Source organism: Protopterus annectens, chromosome 10.part0 (genome assembly GCF_019279795.1).
Source record: "Protopterus annectens isolate FY-2018-M chromosome 10.part0, PAN1.0, whole genome shotgun sequence".
Classification (NCBI taxonomy): domain Eukaryota; kingdom Metazoa; phylum Chordata; order Ceratodontiformes; family Protopteridae; genus Protopterus; species Protopterus annectens.
The window spans coordinates 899,272,299-899,295,342 of NC_056744.1; the positions used below are offsets into that span (position 1 = coordinate 899,272,299).

The window sequence follows — 23,044 nt, forward strand, 5'->3', positions numbered from 1 at the left end:
TTTAATATTGATAATAGTTTTCAATCTTACTGACAAACACTGGCTAATCTACAATGTATGTACTGTGCCTGTGTACTATGTATGTATACTACCTATGTTCCAAATTTCAGCTGTACACTACAAATATATTAATTACCTTTATTTTTAAATTAATATTTTGTTTTTTTCCACTGTAACTGTTGATGTGCCACATAACACTGTAAAAACATGTCTTTTGTAATTTGTGTGTATACTGATCATGTCTAAATAACTAAATGTGTCTGTAATTTTTCTTTGTAGAGCTTTTCTCCCCAGGCCTCTGCTGAAAAAGGGCCTTTTCGGCTCAGACACCCCCGATTAACAAATGTAAAATAAAATAAAGTAATAGGTTTTTTTAAAATGCCTGATGACTGCACGTTCCTTTATAAGTGTCCCTCTGCAGACCTTTCTGCCTTCCGCTAAGCTGCTTCCCTCTGATAAGAACAACAGAACCACGGAACGACTCTGTAAGAAAGTGTATATCTCTGCTACCTTAGCCTTTAGGGGCTGTGAACTTTCAATCACATATGACCAAGTATATCTTGGCTCTTCTCTTTCAAGCCTGTTGAGCCATTTCCGATCTTCCTAATTGTGAGGGGAAGGCCTTTGCTGTTGCCTTGTTAGTGACATCCTCCCAAGTTGCTTGCCATTCCATTAAATGCAGCTATGATGCAGCTTGATGCTTCCTCTAGGGCTGCAGCTTTTGAATTTGTTTTGAGGTGGTATTCCTGGCTCAGACTTTGCCTGGTGATATAAAGGCTAAACTTATGGGTGCTCCTCTGGATAATAAGCATTTGTTTGGTGCTGGTGCTGTTGCTGCAGAGTCGTACAAGTCCCAGCAAGAAAAGGGTAAAGTTTTACAGGAGTTGAAGCATATCTTTGTTTCACCTGTTCACAAGTTTCAGAGAAATTACACTAACAAGCCTACCTTTGTCTTTAGTCAGTCTCGCCCTCCCCACAGAGGTAAAAAGGGTAGTTGAAGAGCTCCCCCTGCTAAGCCTACCTAAACTCCTCCTCCTCAGAAGCCTCCTTTTCCTGACAAACCAGGTACTGTCGGACTATCCTTGCCCTGTTCTTCAGTCACATTCCTCTTTCTTGTCATCTTTCTCTGCCCCTTCCTTGTTGATTACACAATCTTTCCTTAATTTGCCAGGGTTATTACATGGTGTAAGAATCTCTTCCCACTTTTTGGGCATTCCTCGGCCTTCTCAGGAACTGCCCCTTTTTTTTTTTTTTTTTTTTTTTACAGAGGTGCTTCAGGACCTGTTGGCTCAAGGAGCAATTGACGTTCCGATGCCTCAGAGGGGGAAGAAGTTTTATTCCAGAATGTTTGTATTGGTACCCGGAAAAGAAGGTACTTGGAGATCCATTCTGGATCTCTGTCAGCTAAAACACCTTTTTGAAGGTCCCCTCCTTTCAGATGCTGTCCCTTCAAACCCTGTTTCCTCTGCTGCTTCCTCAAGCTTTTCTAGTTTCTGTAGAGCTCAAGGATGCTTATCTACATATACCTATTCATCCCCTTTACAGGAAGATTTTTTCTTTATTTTGTTGCTTCTGGCATTTTCAGTTCTGTGCTTTGCCATTTGGCCTCTCTACTGCCCTATGTGTCTTCACTAAATGCCTCGTGTCATTGACTGCTCTTGCCAGGTTAAAGGGGATACAAGTCTTTTCCTACCTGGACAACCTTGCCTATTCAGGCCTCTTCTCCAGAGGTTTTACTTCAGTACCTCCACTTTAGTTCTCTCCTGCAAGGCCTAGGGTTTACTGTAAATTTCCAAAAATCATTCCCGACTCCTCAAGATCATGTTTTTCTAGGGTGCAAGCTCCTCCAGACTCTTCCAGTGCTGACATCCCTGCCTCCTCTCAATTCTTTAACTCTGATTGCTTTCATCCAATCCCTTTTTCTTCTGGCTTCTTATATAGCCAGGGGAGTTTCTGAAGGATCTTTAGTTATATGGCTTCCACCATTCCTAGGCTTACTCTGGCCAAGCTGCATAAGAGAAAGCTCCAGCGGTTTCTAAAGTCAGTCTGGCTTCAACATGCCCATCCTTTAGATTTTCTAGTCCCTCTTCTTCCATTTCTCAAGTTGGAACTTCATTCATTGGTGGATTCATCAGTTGTCCCTCAACCCAGGGCTTTCCTTTTCGACCTCTAGTCCCCTCTCAGGAAGCTTTCACAGATGCCACAGAACTGGGATGGGGGGGCCTCCTTCAGCCTTGCAAAGGTGCAGGGCTTTGGTCTCTTCGACAAAAGAAAGAACATGTCGGTGTCAAAGAGGTGAGAGCTCTTCTACTAGCTCTTCAGGATTTTTTTCTTCCAGGGCCCCTCAAGATTCTCACAGACCATACCACAGACAACTTCCTCTATTTTGTGTCAGAGTCCTATGCCCTCTAGCCTTAAAGGTGGACGGAAGCCCTTTTTCTTGGAAGGAGATGTTTCTTTATGCCTTACATCACCTTCCTTTCATTCAGAAAGTCCTGTTCAAGATAAAACAGGATGCTCCCAAAATCTTGCTGGTGACTCCCTTTTGGCCCAGACAGCATTGGTTCCCTCTTCTGCATCTTGCCAAGGGCGCAGTCATCATAAGTTACCTCACCGGGAGGACCCTACTCACTCAAGACAAGGGATCTCTCATCCATCCCCACTTGTTCACTATTCAGCTGATGTTGTGGGTGATGGGGTTTTGATTTCCTACAGACACCTTTTATCTGTGCTTTTGGTCCTGCAGGAGACCACGAAACCCACTACTAGAAAATCTTACTTATCTAAATGGAAGAGGGTTTCTGTTTAGCTTCTTTCTTGTAACCTGGATTCACTTACTGTGAATGTTCCTTTTGTTCTTAATGCTGGGTTGGCATATTCTGTTAAGGCTCACCTATTTGCTATCTGTGCTTGTCTGCCTTTGACTCCCCCTTTGGCCTCTAGATTTTGAGACCAAACACTTTCTTAAAGGCATCCTTCACAATAAACCTCCCAGGAAGCCTGTCCCTCCTTCTTGGGACTTTAATTTTGCTCTAGAAAAATTGACTCTGGCTCCTTTTGTACCTGCTGCTTCAGCTTCCTTACAGCATTGCTCTTGGAAGACTGTTCTTCTTTTGGCCCTTACTTCTGCCAAACTCATGTCTGAGCTGCAAGCCCTTATGTCTGTTCTTTCTATTTTAGTTTTCCATAAGGACAGGGTGTCCCTTCGTACTAATCCTTCTTTTATGCCCAAGGTGGTTAATGAATTGTCTCATACTTCAGTTATTAATTTGCCCACCTTATTCCCTTCTCCACAGTCTACTAGTGAGAAGATTTTGCACACCTTGGATCTGAATAGACAGCTCAGATATTATTTGGATCAGACTAAAGCTTTTCATAAATCTAAACAGCTTTGTTTCTTTTCATCCTGGATCTTTAGGTTTGGCTGTTTCCAAAGAAACAGTTTCCTCTTGGATGTCCAAAGTCATTTATTGTTGCTATTCTTTTCATGAAAAGAGCCATCCTCTTTCTGTTGAGGCTCATTCTACTAGGGCTGTGGCTTCTTCTGGTGCCTTTTTAGAGGGTTTGGATACTAACTCTATTCTTGAGGCAGCTACCTGGACTTCTGTGCACACCTTTACTAAGCACTATAAGTTGGATGTGATTTCTAGGGCCAGAGATGGCTTTACCAGAGACATTCTCCATGGATTCCTAGAGGGCTCTGCTAGCCCTTCCTCCTCCCACTTTTTCTTGAGCCTTTGCACTCTGCCTATTGTAAAGAATACTGCAACGTTGATATGGAAGGACATAGTACAGTTGTGTAAAATCTTACCGTAACATTACCATAACAGTAGATGTCCTTCTCTTCACTGTTGCAGTATTCACTCCCTCCCTCTTCCCCCTGGTCCTTTTTCCTTCTGTATGTGTTTGTTACGTACTTTTATCCATAGACTGTCATTCCTACTGGGGCTTTTCTGTTCTGAGGATGGTACATCCGGACATCATCTTTATGCCCTACGCCATATGTGGAGAGCATACATGTGACGTACACTGTACCCTTTACAACAAAAAGGCTTTGGTATACTGGCCAGATGTTGGGCTGTCCTTGGCATTCCCTATTATATAGAATACTGCACCAGTGAAGAGAAGGACATCTACTGTTATGATAAGATTTTACCCAACTGTACTTTTTGAGAGCATTGCTTAAGTGCTGTTTATTTTTCTTCCCGTTTATAAGGCCTGACTATAAACAGTCAGGTATCCAGTAATAAAGTGCGTGCTTTTACTAGAATGCAAAGCCTAGTCTACTGCTGGCAGTGTGTGGGAAAACTAGTAGTACTAGACCTTGTGTTTCCCTTTCCTAATAAGAGAAGTAAATTGTGCCATAAATTTTAGTCTCCTTATTCTGATTTCCAGTGAGCAGCAAGCAGTGCAGTAGAGAGTCAGAGAGCCATTTCTGCTAATATAGTGGGATAAAGTCCTGACTATGGCCCTGTTAATCCAAGTTAGATTAGCAGCTTGTGCATATGTTTGTTCTGGCATGGGAGGATGTGTGTGCCCATTGTGAGGGAGGGGTGAAGGGAAGGAAGATAGGGGCCATCCAGTGCTGCATCCCTTCATAGGAGGGGCACTGGTACAATTTACACTTAAGGGGCTTCCTTTCAGCCATCAAGTAATTTGTGCAGTTTCAGTAAGCCAGGGTACATGAGTGTGTGTACTTGCAAGGTGAGGGCATGGCAGGTCCCTGCAGTTGCACTGATCACATGTCCTCTGTCCGTAAAAGGGTTCAAGACCTAGTGTTTATCCTTTCATTAATGGAATGTAGGCAAGAAGACAAACTATGCTCATACCTGTCTGAGTGATGGCTCGTCCAGATGGATTTGGGGAATAACCAAAACAATGGAATGAGAGCGACTCTGTTCCAGTCAGTGAAGGCTTGATGGTCAACCACTGGAGGGCATCAAGCATAGAGGCAGAAGAGCAGTGTGAGACAGAGCAGCAAACTCTGCAGGGAGCAATGTCAAGATTGTACAGTCCACAAAATAAACAAATAAATGTAACTATTAGTTTAACAGTACTAAAGAGCAGGTGTCCTAGCAGTTAACCCTAAGCTAAGGCAGAACTGTGTTTCAATCTTTGCAGTTTAATGTAGTGTGGTCCCTGTGGTGTAGTAACTTCTTAAGAAAGAAGCAAGGACTCAGTATAGCTAGCTTGAAACTTTCTACATTGCTTTTGACCAGTCTGAAGTACTGAAAAGCACTAACTAAAAGAAGAGGAAGAAAAGTACTAAACATTGCTTATTAGCAATACACAAGTCTTTATAAAAACTAACTAGAGGGAAAAGAGATCGTAAGAAATTATTATAAGTACTTCACCTAGGGAAGCCACCTAGGGAAGCCACCAAAAGGTACCTTTTAGCACTGTATATCATGTTGTAAAGGACAGATGCATTGTAGAATGTCTACTGCCACTGTACTGAGGAGCTGGGTAGATGACCCACTGACACTGATTAGTATGGCATCAGTGAGGATTACAATTCCAGTTTAAATGAAGAAAGAAATTATTATGCAATATACTTGTAAAAAGGCTCATAGTGAGTGTATTTAAAATGGTATTCACACTGTGTATATTCAGTGAGCTCATTTTCAATTTAAGCTCTGTTTGTTACACAGTAGGAAAGACCCATCTAGGCCATGCTGACATCTTTATTTGCAAGACCTGGACACTGTACTAGTTTGCCCTGTCCAACTGTTCTATTTGAGTGCTTCACACAGATGGGTATCAGAGTGATTCACAAAGATTTGTGTCAGTGCCTTTTTATAGGTTCAAATGCTGGTTATTTTATGGCAGCCATGAATTGCAGCATCTCTTGGACTTCAGCATTCCTGAGCAAGTGGGGAAGGACCTTGAAGAATGCATACTGTTTTTCTGGTACTTAAGTTCAGATTAATTGCTTTCCCACACAGGCCTGGTGTATAAATGTGTCTACATTTTCATTATTCATGTAAGTGGTTAGCACTTAATGGTCGACCATTCACTTGATTAGTTGAGCGGTTTGTGGGTATTATGGAGAGGCTCTGTTGGCAGAACTCTCCTATCATCTCCACAAGCAGCATAGTAGGAGAGGAAGAAAATACACCATATCATATTTAGATGCCGTCATTCATGGCTTTTCCCTTGTTTACTCAGAGATGAAAGGAGGGTCCTGCTAGTCACTGGTCCTGTGGCTTTGTGTTAGTAGGTATTGAAAGGGTATATGCTTCTGCGGAGGTGGGGAGAATATTGGTAGTTTGCTGCAAAGTGAGTTTGTCTCCTGCCTGATGTATAGTCTCTGAGGTGCCCATTTTTATAGGTTCATACTAGGCTATCTGCCCTAGGGCATTTATAAGCCTAGCCAGAATGTGTTTGGCTTTCGCCACCCATTTTAAATGAATTTTGCTATGCCCTTTTTTTGAGGTTAGTATACTGTGCCTCTGTCTAACCGTGACACAGAAGTCATACCCGGGGTAAACCTATGATCTCCCATCCACTCATCAAGATTCCTCTTGAAGAGAGTCAATGAGGGACTCTGCCTAACCTGGACTGGGATTTTATTCCAGAGTGAAGGGAGCCTCTGGGTTATGAATCTGTCCCTCCAGCATGTCCTATTTATTTCAGTGCTGAGGTTCAAGTCTCTCGAGCGTGTAGCTCGATAGGATTTGGATTTTCTGAGGTGCAGCATGTCCATTAATTCTGGGTTGGACATGGCTTTATACGTCAGGCACAGATCGCCTCTGAACAGGCGGTATGCCACTGAGTAGAGCTGGAGTTTCTTTAACCGGGCAGCATATGGCATCTGTTTGAGCCCTTTGATCCTCTTGATGAGGTACTTTTGGGGTCTTTCCAGTTGCTGCAGGTGTCTGGTAAGGTACATCCCAAAAGGGGCATTGTTCTCAATTATGGGCCTGATGAGGGATGGGTAAAGAGGCACGATGACCTCCCCTGATCTAGATGTGAATCCCTTCATGATTAGGTGGGCTATATAAAATGTTTTTCTAACCACTTTGGCCACGTGGTTGTCACATGAGAGATTGCTGTCAACTTGGGTCCCCAGGTCCCTAATTACTTCTTCTGTACTTAATGGATTACCACCTATGTGGTAATTTGTGGGCACTTTGTTTTTGCCAAAGGGATGACTATACACTTTTTGGCGTTTAGCTTGAGGCCATGGCTCTGGCACCAGTTGTCTGTTTCTATGAGGCCCTTTTGGAGGATGCTTGTGTCGGCTGGAGAGTCAATTATGGCACCCAGTTTGCAGTCATCTGCAAACTTGGTCAGCCACAGTCCTTCCATGTTGGCCTGTACCTCTGAGAAATATATACTGAACAAGAGAGGTCCCAGGACTGAGCCTTGTGGGACGCCACTTGTAACTGGTTTGGAGTCTGACATGGCTCCAGCAATTCTAACCATGTGGGTTCTGTCCTTGAGCCAGTTTGCAACCCATCTAGTGACATAGGGGTTTATATTTAAGCTGGTGAGCTCATCTATAATGCCCGAGTGGGGTATTGTATCAAAGGCTTTTTATGAGGTCCAGGTAGGCTGTGTGGACCACCTTCCCCTCGTCAATGGCCTTGGTGACTGTTTCAAAGAAATCAACCAGGTTTAAGAGGCAGGATCTGCCCTTAAAGCTGAACTGGGTAGGATCCAGTGTCTGTAGGTCCCCAATATCTTTATTTATGAGGTCCATGATTATCCTTTCCATAGCTTTGCATACCAAGCTAGTCAGGCTTATGGGGTGATAGTTTCCAGGATCCGTTGAGGCACCACCTTTGTGGAGAGGGACCACAGTTGCTGTATGCCACTCTTTGGGCACATATCCTGTAGTAAGGCTGAGATTGAACAGTAGTTTTATGTTTGGGTTTAGCTCTTCTTGGAGTTCATGTAGGACGCAGCCCGGGACACCGTCTGGTCCCATTGATGCTGTGTTTTTTGCTTTGGAGAGGGCGGCTCTTACCTGAGCATCCGAGATGTCAGGGGGCAGCACTCTGCTGGAATAGATATTTGCCCTTTTGGTGGGGGGGGGGGGGGGGAGTTTGCGCTGAACCTATCAGCTAGGATGTTGGCAATGTCTGTGGGTTCGGTGTATTTTTTGTCATTTTGGACTAATTCTGAGCATATCTGGGAATTACCACCCAGGTTCCTAACATAACTAAAGAAAGCCTTGTGATTATCCATAGTGTCCTGTGCAATTTTTCTCTCGAAGCTGGCCTTAGACGATTTTATGAGTGCCCGTAGTGTTTTGCTAATACTGATCAGAGATGCCCTCCCTTTTTGGAATTTTGCTCTATCATTTAGTAGCTTCCTCCTTCTATTGTATAGCTTGTTTATGGCTGGGGTCCACCAGACAGGACGTCTGCCTTTGGAGGATTGGGTCTTGGTTTTATTTGGGATCGCATGTTCCATGCATTCCTGAAGGTGTTCATAGAATGCGTTTATAAAGGTTTCTGCGGTCTGGGCCGTATTTTCCACAGGCCCGGGGGCTTTGAAGGATTCCACCTCAGTTTTGAGGAGTGTGAAATTTGCTTTAGAGAAGTTTTTCACTGTAGTTTTCTGGGCAGGGGGTGGTGTCGGGATGTGAACATCCAGTGAGATTAGTTTATGGTCTGATCTTACCAGTGAGGGATACACTTCTGGTCTGGAGCATAGAGTCCCCATGTTGGTGATGATCAGGTCCAGTATGTTTTCCCCTCTTGTGGGAGTGGTAACAAGTTGTCCCATAGCATTTGAGTTTATAAATTCTAGGAACCTTTGGGCTAGGGTGTTGGAGCTAGAGTAATGCTCCCAGTCTGTTTGGGTAGTTGAAGTCGCCCAATATAATGGTGTTTGGAGAGATTTTCATATTTTCCAGTGTTCTCATGAAGGCCGAGTGGGGTTCCTGGGTTAGGGAGGGTGGTCTGTAGCAGGCTATAAACTGGAAGGCAGTTTTACCCACTGTTAGTTGCACATGGATAGTCTCTGATGCTTCGTGCTGTGCCACCAACCTGGAGGTGTGGGCATCTTTGACGAATATTGATACTCCCCCTCCTTTTGTGGGTCGGTCCAAGTTTTGGGGCCGAAAAGCATGGTATGAGGTATAACCTGGTAGTGCTGGGGTGCTCTCGGGAGCCTTGAACCAGTACTGCACAGATATCGATTTTCTCCATGCTAAGGATAGTTTTGAGTGCGTGCATCTTGAGGTTTAGACTTCTGGCGTTGAGTAGCATTACTCTTAGTTTCTTATCCCTTGTGATACCTATGGAGGTGGGTTTGTCTTTTGAGCCTTGCCTAAAAAAGGCACTATGGGGGTAGCAAGAGCCTTTGCCAATATCCGAAAGCCCAGGGGTGACAGGTGCAGGCCGTCCCTAGCGAAGCATCGTGGCTTGTCGAGCATGTCATCCCAGGCTGACAGGCATTGGATCCCCTTTGAATGACACCAATAATTAAGCCAATTGTTGAAATTGATCATCTTGTCTTCATATTGTGGCATCATTCTTGGTGAGGGTAAGATGCTACTCAAGGTCAGGGTCATACCGGCCTGGGCCGCTATCTGCCATACTTGTTTATATTAATAGGTATGATGAAACTGAGAAGGCTCTTTAAAAATCCCCAGGAGATATGGGGCACAGATGTTGCATTGTTAGATTTGCCTCAAAAAACTTAAATTACTTTATGCAATTACAATTTATTTAATTATACATAATTATAAAATTAGTTTGTTTACTTATTGATTATTGGCAGGTTCCCGATGTTAAGCAGTGTGATGACTGTGAAGTTGCCTGATATCCTTTAACTGTCTTAGTTGTATGCTTTTGACTGCAAGTTTGTGGCAAAATTTATGCTGAATGGTCACCACACTATAATTTGGGACAGAACTGGACTGTTGGTGCCAAAGCACAAGTATTTGAGTATACACACATACATGCACAGAGAAATGGATGGAAGCTGTCTTTCAAGGAATTATGACTACAGTTAACATTATTACATTGAGAGGTTGAAACCAGAAGATAACTGTGGTGATAGGATAGCGAAGAGAATTTTTAGTGGAGACAGAAGGAGCTGTACTGCTGACCATATTGCATAAACAAATGCTAGCAAATAATTTGATTTGCTTTACAAAAGGAGAGATTTAAGGAGTTTGTTTCCAAGTGACAACTGGTTATTAAATAAATACTTTGAAAATGAATGCCACTTCACAAAAGCTATAGTCACAGTCTGAAGAATAGATAATATGTTGGCGATCACAAAAAAATATGCAAAAATGTATTGAATATAAGTTGACAGTTTTTAGGGAATGCCACTACCTGCCATACTTGTTTATATAAAGATCTTTCCCATATAATAGGTGTTGGAATACTGTTCCTTGGAAACAAGTGCCAGTCTGTTAGTCTTCACTTGAAAGCAGTTTGAGTAAATAATGGAGTTTTTAATGTTATGAAATGCTAATGAATGAGTGCGAGTGAAGTGTTTTAGGCTTATTGCTTTTTAATGCCTTTCTGTATAGTACAAGTATTTATATGAATGAAATAAATAGTACAGTATTTTCTTTTAAAAATGTGTTTCAGGTTCACAGCTCGAATTACAGAACTCATGCAGGTACTAAAGGAATTGAATAAAGGCAAATATGAGAGAACTATGATTTCTCAACAAGAGAAAGGTAGGCATATTTCTAATTCCGAAGTTAGGATTTTTCAGACGCCTACAGAGTATTGAATAAATTGCATTCTGTATTCATTTTAGGTACAGAAGAAAATCCGGTTATTCCACTGATACCTGGTAGTGGAGAAGTCGTTATAGCGGACAATATTATTAAGTATGAATCTTTTAATGTTTGTTGTACTACTGTCATGGTAGTAACAAATGACAAATCTGCATTTTTGCCTTACTAGTTTAAACAGCACTGTATTATATAATTGCAAAATTTGTAAACTGAAATCTAGTTAAGTTATTTTTTCTAATATAGATTTGAACATGTGCCTTTAGCAACACCCAATGGAGACGTATTGATTCAGGACCTTTCATTTGAGGTGTGGTAATTTATTTTGTAATTTACACTTAAATTCAGTTTTTCATTGCAGATGTTTTTGCATTATTATGTAGAGTAAAATAGTTTCATAATCGGATGAGAATTCTTCAGTAGACTGTCAAAACTCGAGAACAGAATTTAAAAATCCATAGTGAATGAACTAATCTTAATTTTGTATGTGATTTAAACATTTTCACATGAAATATTAATTACACACTTGTATTTTGTGTCACATGAAGTAGCATTTATATTTTGTGTCATCCTAAGTAACTTTTTATATAGTTTTGGCAGACAACCAATGTACCCCTTGAGAAACTATGTAGACAAGGAGATAACATACAGATTTCTCTTGGGTGGTTAATGGAGGTCCGAGCTGAACACTCTGGGCCTGTGAGTGACTAAACCCCTGTCCTTACATGAGCCTGTGACTTCAAATACATTTTATGCATGTGTGTGCGCATGCGTTTGTGTGCATTTGTGTATGTGGTAAGCCTGTGACTTCATATATGTTTTATACATGTATGTGTGCGCGTGCGTTTGTGTATGTGCGCGCGTGTGTGTGTATGTATGTATGTATATATATATATATATATATATATATATATATATATATATATATATATGAAATAATTTATAAATTGTGTGTAACTACACATACACTGAACCATATTTGGGCTTTGGGTGTTGCTTATTACCCACCCCCCATGAAAAAAGTGGGAGCAGAAGCTATGGGAGAAGGCACCCTTCATAACCTGTTCATGCATTGCCCGCTTAGTTCTCCCTGAAGTGAATGCATGAGTTTAGGAAGCCTGTAGCTATTCATCTCACTCCAGCAGTTGAAGGGCTTGCCAGGTTAACCTTTTAATTGTCTTTTGCCACCAGGTTATGAACCACCAATTGGAAAATACTATATGAAACCACTCCGCTTGATGCATGGCTACTCCCACTGCTTTCTTTAGAAATTTCTTGATTGCAGACATTTATACAGTAATGGCTTGGGTCTGTCACTTATTCACTAGATATTGTTTGTACTGTGGTTTTAAGAGTTGGGTTTTCTTTCGTACCTCATGACTTGTTTATTTAGCTCTGAATCTTTCCCTTTAATTTAATTATTTAATTATATTGTTTATTTTTATTCTACATTTTTGATGACTTGTTAAGCACAGCATAATCATCATCATTGCAAGGCAGTACATATTTTATCCTGAGTCCATGAAGTAGAGACACTTAGTGTTTCTTTAAATGTTTCCTTTTATGTTCAGAAAGATTTCCAATTTCTTGTGGTAAACTGTTCTAGTAAGCTGCTGGTAAGATTTCAGAGAAGGATTTTTCTTCAAAAGTTGTATTGATGGGAATTTGCCAAGTAACTCTCCTTGTCCTTGGCTCAATATTAAGGCAAATGGTGTATTTTAAATGCATTCACTGGGAAGAGAGTATTGGTTAATTTGAAGTTTAAAAGTTAAATAATTAAGCAGTAGCTGGACCTCTGTAGCTGTCTGCATCCAGACAGTTAATGTTCAGTGGTATTCTTTGTCTTGGACAAGACCTGTGGATCTAAATATTTTTTTTCTTTAGTTTGAAGTGTGGTATAGTGACCTAAATTTAAAGAATTTACTAGCAAACCTACTTCTGAACAAGAGGTAAGCATGTTAAGGCCCATTTTATTTTGCTTGTTTTCCTTTGGTTATGCTGAATTAGTAGATTTGAGGGTTTGTACAGCATTTTTAAATCGGTTCATCACATTTTTATTGCAGCTTTGTGTGATATTGAAAATTGAATTGTTGATTAATCTACGCTTAAGAACTTCTGGATCTGTGCATTTGGTAGAGAATTTCCATGTATATCTTGAGTTGGTAAAATATTTATTATTTTTTTATTTGCATTTGTTTACTGAGAAGGTCCACTGGGCCAAAAAGCACCCATTTTCAGTGGAGGCCCTGGGGAGAAAAGCTCCACAGTGATTTATACAAAACATTTGAATAATAGCTCAATTGTCTCCAAGTTTCACAGTATACAAAGCTGTAACAAAGTTGTGTACAGTATTAAAAGTTTCATACATATATTTATGTATGAATGTATATATATATATATATATATATATATATATATATATATATATACAGTACAAGTGTAGTTAATTCTATCTGCTCACGGTGTGAAATAAGAGAGTTTTGGATATATTGAGAAGTTCCTAACATAGTTGCTATAAGCTTATTAAAGTTTATTATTACGTTCTTAAGTTTTATCCACTTCCAGAGCTACTGTAAGTGTTTTTATGAGGAGGACTTCATTCTTTTGTTGAGCTGTTTGAATTTGGTACTAAAATGTCATTTGGATGTAGAAATGTATTTATTATAGGATGACTTTAATGCTGATTGATGAAATATCAGTAGACACTGAATGGATCTGTGGGGACTACCAGAGGAAAAAAGTATTAATGTTGGATATCTTACAGAAGAATTTGGAGTGATCTATTCTTTAAGTAATTTGTAAGCCACTTGGTGACAGTGCTCGAAAAGCCATGTTTTGGGAGCCTTTCAGTGAGTAAGTTGTAAATCTTGCATGATCTAGTTTTCCACTTCATCTAGTAGGATTAGCTGTCACAGGCACCTAGTCATTTCTGTCCTAATGCTGTGCATCTCTGTCCTTTCTCTTTGTGTGGTGCTGAACAAGGTTGGCTTAGTTAACATGACCTCAGACTGTTTTTGTGGTAATTTGCTTATTTCATTGTAGTTTCTGACATCTATAAGGATCAGTGTATTGTTGCTTACCAATGTCTTTTTCCAGGTTACATCTGTTTTTTGGGTACTGTTTTCTGTCAGGATTGTTTGGTGTTTTCTTGTGGTTAGTAGTATTTAACTTGTGTTTCCATTGATGATTCTAACTCTGCATCAGAAGTTGGGTTTATGTGATGTTTCTTGTGGATGGTATTTTTTAGACTTGTGTTGATTGAATCAGTGGTATGGAGAAATAGGTTGATTTTTAAACAAATGGTAGTTTATTTTCTGTTTCTGAAATTGAAGCATTTTTTTTTACTTCAACCCATATTCTTCTGTCTCAGTGCTGGTCAGCTAGATCCTTCCACAGTCCTCCAGTAAGTTTTAATTTGGACAGTGGGGGATGAGCACTGTGGTTAAGGCCCAGATTAAATTATTTTGTAAAGACAATAACAACTCTTCATTAAATTTCTCGATGTAAAGGAAATGTGCCCATTCAGTGGCTGAGGTGAATTGATAAGCTCAAGGGCTGGGTTCAGTGTGCCAGTGTGACACATGACATTTCTGTTTTCCCAGTATAGGGTGTCCACTCCCCTTAACATGTACGATTTCTAAGAACAACATACCGAATTGAAGTTGAGAAAGGGTAAACTTTTGCAGACCTACAGAGCAGGGATTCCTTTAGAGATTAGCTGGTGGTGTAAGAAGATTTGTATTATTTTTTTCTCATTGCAGTAAACTGTCTTGAAGATAATCTGATCTGGCTAGTATCAGTGTGTTATTTCACTTTGTCATCTCCTCTAGACTAAATTAGGGTAGATAAGAACTTTAATTGCACAGATATTTGCAACAGTCCAGCAGTGATGCTTATATTTAATCAGGTGCAGTAGTAAAAGTGAAGTTTTGTTTTAAGCAGTTGACAGTAAGAGAGTGAGAGACTTCCCACTGACACTGGCCTACTAACAGTACCACTTAAATATTTGGCCGCTAGCCAGTATGAGAACTTGGCTTTAGTACAAGCAAAACAATTTAGTCCAAAAGCTAGGGGAAAAATATTCAGTTGTGTGATATTTTCTAAACTGATACTTAGTCTTACCCAAAGGAAGCCATATTAATAGAGGTCAGGGCAAGGAGCCTGCATTCAGGCTTTGCAATCCTGTGTGCCTGGGGAGCTCTCATTCTCCATTCCAGACATCTTTGGCGGGGTTTGGGTGTTTTGAAAAGTGGTTAAATTAGATGAAATTAATGTTTTGCATTATCAGATTCTGAATGCAAAAATTGGGGAACTCTCTGTACAGCTCAATAAGTGTCATCTTTGGGTACACAGGACATAGGTGCTACCCATCTCTGTCCAGTGTGGAAAATTGGTTTAGAATTTAGGCATTATGCTGAATTCTGTCCCAATCTGCAGCTCTGTCTACTGAGAAATTAATACTAGCAAGCAGATTGTCATTATTTTAGCATTCTGATGACTGCTTAGCCAACCTTCTTAACAGTCAGAAATTTGCTTGTTTTTTAGTTGATGAAAGTGGCTTTAGAGCCATAGACTCATCTTCTCTTCTCTTCTTTAATATCAGTGTGCTCTTAATCCAGAGTAGAGGCCAATGCTAAATCTGTTTGCTGTTTATAGTTCTGAGTCATTCTTATGACCGTCTTTTATGGTGAAAATAAATCTGAACCAAATAAATCTGAACCACTTTTCTGCAACTTTCATTACATTCAGGGGAAAAAAAGTAAGCCAACAGAAAAGGCATTGCATTCTTACTGCTTTGTCTTCCTAAGTGTTGATAATAGTCATATAACCTTCAAAGCCCTGTATTCTCTGATTTTTCAGAAGCTTAATGCTCTTTTGAGTTTGAATTGACTGTTACGAGCTCCCATCTCTATCTAGATTTTTCTCTGAGGTGGATTGACCTATGAGGTAATTTGTATAGAAGTCAAGGATGTAAGGTCAGAACCCGTACATTGGTAGGCTTAACTTTCTGCAGAAATGTTTTTTACATTGTCATTTTTAAAGTTAAGCCACCCAAAGTAACATGTGTAGCTAGGGTATCAGTAAGTAACCCTTACTGCTGAAGGAAGACAGTTCGGGACTTGTCCAGTAAAAAGATAACGAAGTGGTGGTATCACTCCAGTGCAGGCAAAGGCACACAAGTCACCATCTAGGGGAGTGGTCCTCCATGAAGCATTGAGATACGTCTTTTGTACCAAATGAGTGGAATCTGTCCTTTCATTGAACTAGTGCATGCATCTCCTTTATTAGGGCATTATATACACTATCCCAATATGTCTCAGGCTGCCTCTATCCTTTGTAAAGAAGGCCAGGTTGGCTCACCCACTGCTGTCATCTGTGTTGTATGTAGCCTTTTGATGCCATATTACATAAACTGACATTTGCTCTTTTAATATTTAAAGCTTCTTTTCTATTGGATTTTGTAGTTCTTTTTGCCCTCCTTTAAAGGGTTTAGTACCTTCTGCTATTAAAAGTTGCATGTCCAGTATCAGTCCACCGATTGATTTTTGTCAAACTCCAATACTGAGTACTTGTTGTGCAATGATCATCCATACCAACAGCTAAGTTTATAATTTGATCTTAATCTAAGTTTTCAGAAGCTTTAGCTAACAGGGTGACCCACAAATGAGGCTTTACTCAGCTAGGTGTTGCGACTCACCAACTGATAAACTGTCGAAATGGTGCAGCGTAATTAGTATAAACGAAGAACCATGCAGAAAAAACACCACTGAGGATCCAAAATGGTAAAAGGAAGAATTTTAATAAGACTGAGCGCTTTTGTCTCTCTATGGAGACTTCATCAGAATAACCGTGAAAATCATCCGTTCTTTTTTACTATACTTCCAGCATTTCCGGGTTACCGTGGAACAATTTACCTCTTCCTTTATCCAGCCACAAAAAGAGGTACATTTCTAGACAGTCTTTGCCTGTTCAGCAGACTGCAAAGAACTCCTTGTAAGCAGACATGGAAAACTGATGCATTCTCAATTCCTTGGACGGGAATATTCCTGAATGCTTTTCCACCCATTCCACTGATATCCAAGATTCAAAAGGAATCCCCCAAGATCATTGTGGTGACTTTCTTCTAGCCCAGGCAGTAGTGGTTCTCCATTCTTTTGGAAATGGCCAAGGGCAATTATCACAAGCTTTCTCACAGACTTGTACCTACAGCACAAGACAACGGCTGTTTGATATACCCCAGCTTGAAACAACTTCATCTGCCAGGATGATAGATTTTTAATACCTTTAGACACCTATTTTCTGAGGACATGAAGCAGGTTCTAAAGAAGGCAACAAAACCTTGTACTAGGAATGCATATATTAGTAAATGGAAAATATTTTCTAGCTTGTGCCAGAGTAAGAGTACCCTTTATAGCTAGTTTTTCTCTATTTCTATAATATTTTTCTAAGTTGTTAATCCTCTGGCCTTTCTTACTCCTCTGTCAATGTTCATTTGTCCACCATTTCAGCATGTCTGCCCATGGATTACCTTCTCCCAAGACATTATGTCAAGATGTTTTTTGAAATGTGTTCTGCATACCCATCTATCTAGAAAACTGGTGGCTCCTCCTTGGGATCTTAATTTTGTTTTGGAAAATTAACTCTTAAGTAGCTCATCAGGCTGATTTGAGGTTTATGGAAATTAGTATTTGTCATTGCTTTGACTTCTGCAAGAAGAGTATCTTGAATTATAAACTCTTAAGGTGGGTTAACACTTTTTCATGAAGATAAGGTTCTTTGAGAACTAATACTTAATTTATGTATAAAGAAGTATCTTTATACATAAAGGACAGGCTATCCATTTCCCTGTCTTCTTTCCAAAACCTAAAAATGAGGGAGAAAAGATTTTTACATTCTAATGTCCACAGACAATTCCAGTATTATCTTGGCAGAACTATACTCTTCAAAAATTCTGATCAGTTATGAAGATACAGGTCTATTCCAGTCAGGGTCAAAGCACATGTTAGTAGGGCCTTGGCTTCATCAGTCGCTTTTCAGAAAGGGGGTGGGCTCGAAGTATTTTAGAGGCAGCAACTTTGTCTTGTATACATAATTTTATAAAGCACTACAAAATGGATTCCTTTTCCAGGTCTACAGAAGGCTGTGCTAGAACCCTAACTCTTGCTCCTCCCTTTCTTTATAAGCTATGGTATTCTACCCATATAGTTAAGACTACTGCAGCACTGATCAAATGATGAACATACTAGAATTGTGCAAGTAAAATTACCATAACAGAAAATGTTTAAATGATCAGTGCTGCAGGTGTCACTCCCTCTGCCCCCCCTTATTTTTTGTAGTCAAGATATAGACATTGTAGTTTACTTTCCCAGCATTGTCCTGTTTCAGCGGTCAAGCATCCTTCATTTGGCTGACATGAAAACTTTGAGGGATTTTGTTCACAGACTTTTGATTGTCTACAGCTGATCTCAAGCTGTCAGTGGTCTGGGTATGATCAAATTGCTGTTGTGGTAAGTTTTACATGCACAACTGTACTATGGTTAGAAATAAATATCATGGGATCTCATAAAAAAGCATGATTAGAAATCACAAAAAGATGTGTAATAGTTCCTGCAACCATTTATGCATGGTTAGCAAGCAGCACCTGACCTAGATCTCCGTGCAGATTTCAGCATCATTATCTACCCACTTTTTCCCAGTTTCTACATGGGGTTAGGGTGTTGTATTAACTATCACCACCTCTGAATTCATTGCCAGTCTCCTACTTTCTTCAGCAGTCCTGGCTGATGTTGCTGGTATCTTAAAGTAGACCATCCATCTCTTTGTCTTTGAACATTCCCATTTCTTCTTGTCTTTTTCTTGGCACTCCCAAATCATCTTCACCAATCGTCATCTGCTTTTCTGCACATGTACCCAAAGCTTCATACTGTGCTCTGTTTGGCCCCCTCTGCATTTGGAGGTAATTTGACTTTTGCTCTTTCATAATTTCTTCATCTGTCCTCTACTGTGCATCCAGCCATTATCTTAGGCACTTCATCTCCATCTTCTCTAGCTTCCTCAGCCACTTTGCATTCACTGCTCAAGCATCTGTACCATAGCATACAAGTGGTAACATCACTATTTTGTACACTTCACTTTTCAGCTTTTTTGGTATTCTTATTTCACACACTACTTCTGGCAATCTATGGTAGTTGTCTGAAGCCCCTCTGATTCTAGCTTTGACTTCCTCATTCAAACTTCCCTTCTCCTTGACCACTACTCTCAAATAGTTGAACCTGTTCACCCAATCCATTATTTCCCTTCTATCTCTATTTTCAACTTTTGATTTCCCCCATTAGCTACCATGACAGTTGAGTTTTGTATTTCACCCCATCCACCTTCAGTATTTTGTTCCACTTTTCTATCATTTGCTCAAGGTCCAGTTCAGAGTCTGCTTGTAATGCTACATCATCTGCAATACAGCCGCTTTATTAATCAATCTCAAACCTGTTTGCTAAGGTATCCATCACCAGGATGCTCAGCAGTAAGCTCAGAGCTAAACCCTAATGCATACCTGTTCCCACTAGGAACTCCTCTGTTAGTCTGAACACTGGATCTGAAGTAGGAGATTAATTTGTCAGCAACCTGTGGGTTATGGATCCGATATCGGATCCGAACCGGCATGGTTTATCCAGCTATGGATCCGAGCTCCTAGCTCCTCCCCTCACCCATAATGCCCTGCTCTCCCTACATGACCTTAGATCTAGTTTGCCGCGTTCATGGTGACAGCCTGGATTTCGAGCTCCATAAGCCAAGTGGTTTTTTGGTACTTTAAAAGGGTTATTTTTATTTGAAAATACTTTAACTGTGTGAAAGTGTTAGGTTCCCTTTCTATATATAATATTTTTGAGTTAAGTAGCGTAGCTAGTGTGAGTGTGTGTTTCTTTGAGGCCTTTTGTGTGTGTGTTAGTTTATTTTTTCTTTAAAAAAAAAAAAAAAAAAAAAAGATAGTATGTCTGAGGCCCCAAAGGCAATTTTCTCAAAATGCTCCGAGTGTGGCCATAAGCTATCCCCTGCTGATGGCCACACTCAGTGCGTTCGATGCCTTGGGGTTGAACACCTCACCTCTGGATGTTCAATCTGTGCAGGGTTCAACCCCAGGGCATTGAAGGAGCGTAGGTCGAAGCTGGTCTTGGCGGGACTCTTGCCCCCGGACTCGGCTTCGGCCTCTGCCCCGTTGGTAGTTACCGCTTCGGCAGTTACTGCCTTACCTGCTCCCCCTCCTCCCCCCGGGATTCAAACTCCCTCTACGGGTTCGGAGGAGAGGGAATTGAGGAAGAAGGACCGGAGAGAGAAGCACCATAAGCGGCGGGCCGAGACCTCAGTCTCGGCCCCGCCGGCTAAGCGGGCTTCTCCTCTGGCCTCTATGGCTACTGGCTCTCCTCCTCTGCTCCGGTCCCCATCCTTTTCACCGGGGCCTGAGGAGGAAGAGACCCGACCTCCTTCGAGGCTATCGAGGCGGTACTCAAGGCCTACCTCGGTAGCCTCATCGAGGTCTACCTATAGTCTCTCCGCTGATCTGGACCGGATGATGCGAAGGTTCATCCAGGCCCAGATGCAGATGGGAGTGCTCCTGCCTCCACCCCCCCCCCTGGGATGGAGCTCGACCCCATTTTTCAAGCCCATAGCTCCTTCTCCGACCCGCTACCCGGGCTCGGAGCGTTCGGAGCCTGGCAGCTTCGGAGCCAGGGGTGGGTCGGTGCCGACAGTAGTAGGTACTTCGGATCCGACCCTGCCCTCGAGTGTTTCGGATCCTACCTCTCGGAGCCTTGCTCCGAGCTTCGGATCCAGGGGAATCAGTGTGCCTTCGGCGCCGTCCGTGTCGGAGCGCACTGGTCCCTCAGATCCGAGGGGCTCTGCGCCGGCTCCGATCCACTCCTCGGATCCTCTGGTCGAGGCCGGCTCCCCTTCGGCTTTTGATGTAGTGGAGAGGGCTCTGTTGAGGGCTTCCGGACCCCCGGCACTTGCTTCGGCTCCGTCCCGCACTCCATCTGCTCTGGGTCAGGCTTCCGTCACCCGGCCACTGGGACAGCCTGTTTCAATGCCCCAAGCAGTTCCTTTGGAACTAGACACTGCTTGCGAGGGCTCCTCGGACAGCCCCCCCGAGGAAGCACCTCGCAAGCACACGTGTAAAAGGAGGCACATAGACTCCCCTGAGTCTTTAACTGAAGACACGGACTTGGAGGAAGGGGAAGGCTCCCCAAGATCACCCCCCGAGGATGTCTCCTTTGGCGACATCATGGAAATGCTTCGTATAAGAGGTGGGTGGTCTGCCCCAAAGTCTTCCTCGGATGAGTCCGTGTTCTTGGAGGCATTTGAAGCGGGCCCGTCTACCTCTTGGGTGTCCCCTCCTGCCGACCCCCTGGTAGACCTCATTACCACCAGAGCGTGGAAGGAACCGGACACCGTGGAGCCAATCCCCAAGAGGCCGGACAGGATTCTTAGCCCCCCTGCTGACCGTGCTCACTGGAGCAAGGGACCCCTGGTAGATGCCATGTTGACGGCAGCAGCCACTAAGAGGGAACTCGCTCAGGAGAGTCCCTCAGTTCATTCTCCAAGCAAGGAGTCTCGGATGATGGACCGCTTGGGGAAGCGAATGTTTAGTTCAGCGACTTTCTCAGTGAGGGCGCTCAACTATTTGGCACAAGTTGTTAGGATGCAGCGTGATCTTATCAAGGAATACGCTGCACCCCCCCCCCCAGAGTCCATGTCAGAGGAGGAAAAACTTTTGCACTCCACCCGTATGGCCACTCTTCGTTCCGTGACCAATACCTCTATGCGGTTACTTTCCCATGCTACTGAGGGAGCCGCTAGAGCTGCAGGAGTAGGCCTAGTCACGAGACGCCAAGCCTGGCTCCGCCATTGCGATTTCATGGAGCCCTTCAAGGCGCCATTCGCGAACGCCCCCTTTGACGGTTCTGCCCTTTTTGGCAAGACTGTTCGTGACACCTTGGTCCAGAGCAAGAAGGACGGGAAGACGCTGTCTGCCATTGGAGTCCGCTTCTCTGTGCCCCAGAGGTCCTACTCTAGGAACCAAAAGGGCCAGAAGAAGATGTGGTTCCGGAAGTCGCAGCAATCCCAACCTGCTCCGGACAACCAGTCCTTCCGTGGCAGAGGAGGACAGGGAGGACGCCGCCCCAGGGGCAGAGGGGCTCCCAGGAATTTCGGATCCAGAGAACCTTTCTCTGAACGGCCCGCGCAGCAACCCTGAGGGGTTGCCCGACTGCTTCACTCTGGAGGCAGTCAGTGGACATTTTTTGGAGCACCTAGCGGCATGGGAGTCCATAACATCAGACCGCTGGGTCCTCCGCATTATATCCAGAGGATACAAAATCCCTTTTCTTCACGTCCCAAAGCTAAAATCCCTCCCTGACGTTCCACCCGATCAGAGGGAGGCCACTTCAGCAGAAATTGGCCATCTGCTGAGGAAAAGAGCCATCCAGCCCGTCCCCCCAGACCAGATCGGATCAGGGTTCTACTCCAGGTTCTTTTTAGTGCCAAATAAAGACGGGGGACCTAAGACCAATTTTAGACCTGTCCCTATTAAACCTGGCAGTTCCCAAGGAGAAGTTCCGGATGGTCACTTTGCAGTCCATCCTCCCCCTTCTGGGAGAGAATCACTGGATGTGCTCTATAGACCTCAAGGATGCGTACTACCATATACTAATGGACAGACGGTCCAGGAGGTTTCTTCGCTTCCGGCTGGGAGCCAGTCACTACCAGTTCAGGGTCCTTCCCTTTGGTCTCACCACAGCCCCCAGGGTGTTCACCAAAGTGCTAGCAGTGGTTGCGGCCCACCTGTGAGGCTTCAGGGGGTGCAGGTCTTTCCGTACCTGGACGACTGGCTTCTCACCGCCCCAACAAGGCATCTACTATCCTTGGCAAGAAACTCCTTTCTTCATCTAGCTCCCTGGCTAGGCATCACGGTAAATGTAGGAAAGTCCAACCTGGCCCCTACTCAGTTGATAGAATTCATAGGTGCCAGGTTAGACACGAGGAAGTTAAGAGCCTTTCTCACAACCGACAGAGTTCGGAATCTGCGACTCCAGGTGCGGGCCATCCTCCACTCCAGCTCAGTTCCGGCGGAATTGGTCCTGAGGGCACTAGGGTCCATGGCGACAGCGATTTCTCTTCTCCCACTCGCCCGCTTGAACATGCGGGTTCTTCAGTGGATACTTCAAGTACAATGGTCATATCTTTCTCTTCCCCTGCATCACCCCATTGCAATCAGCAAAGCTTGCAAGCGGTCTCTCTTGTGGTGGCTCCATTCCAAGGATCTCCACGGAGGCTGCCCCT

At 42.8% G+C, this 23,044-nt stretch overlaps 1 protein-coding gene across 1 annotated transcript in view; it reads left to right on the forward strand.

The window, feature by feature from the left end:
* The window catches only part of ABCD3 (ATP binding cassette subfamily D member 3), a 1,370,685-nt gene that overhangs the window by 1,029,860 nt on the left and 317,781 nt on the right, over window positions 1-23,044 (forward strand). The window contains exons 18-21 of the mRNA XM_044085690.1: window positions 9,259-9,262; window positions 10,560-10,651; window positions 10,735-10,807; window positions 10,958-11,021. Of these exons, the coding sequence (XP_043941625.1) occupies window positions 9,259-9,262; window positions 10,560-10,651; window positions 10,735-10,807; window positions 10,958-11,021 (233 nt within the window). The remainder of the gene's footprint in view (window positions 1-9,258; window positions 9,263-10,559; window positions 10,652-10,734; window positions 10,808-10,957; window positions 11,022-23,044) is intronic.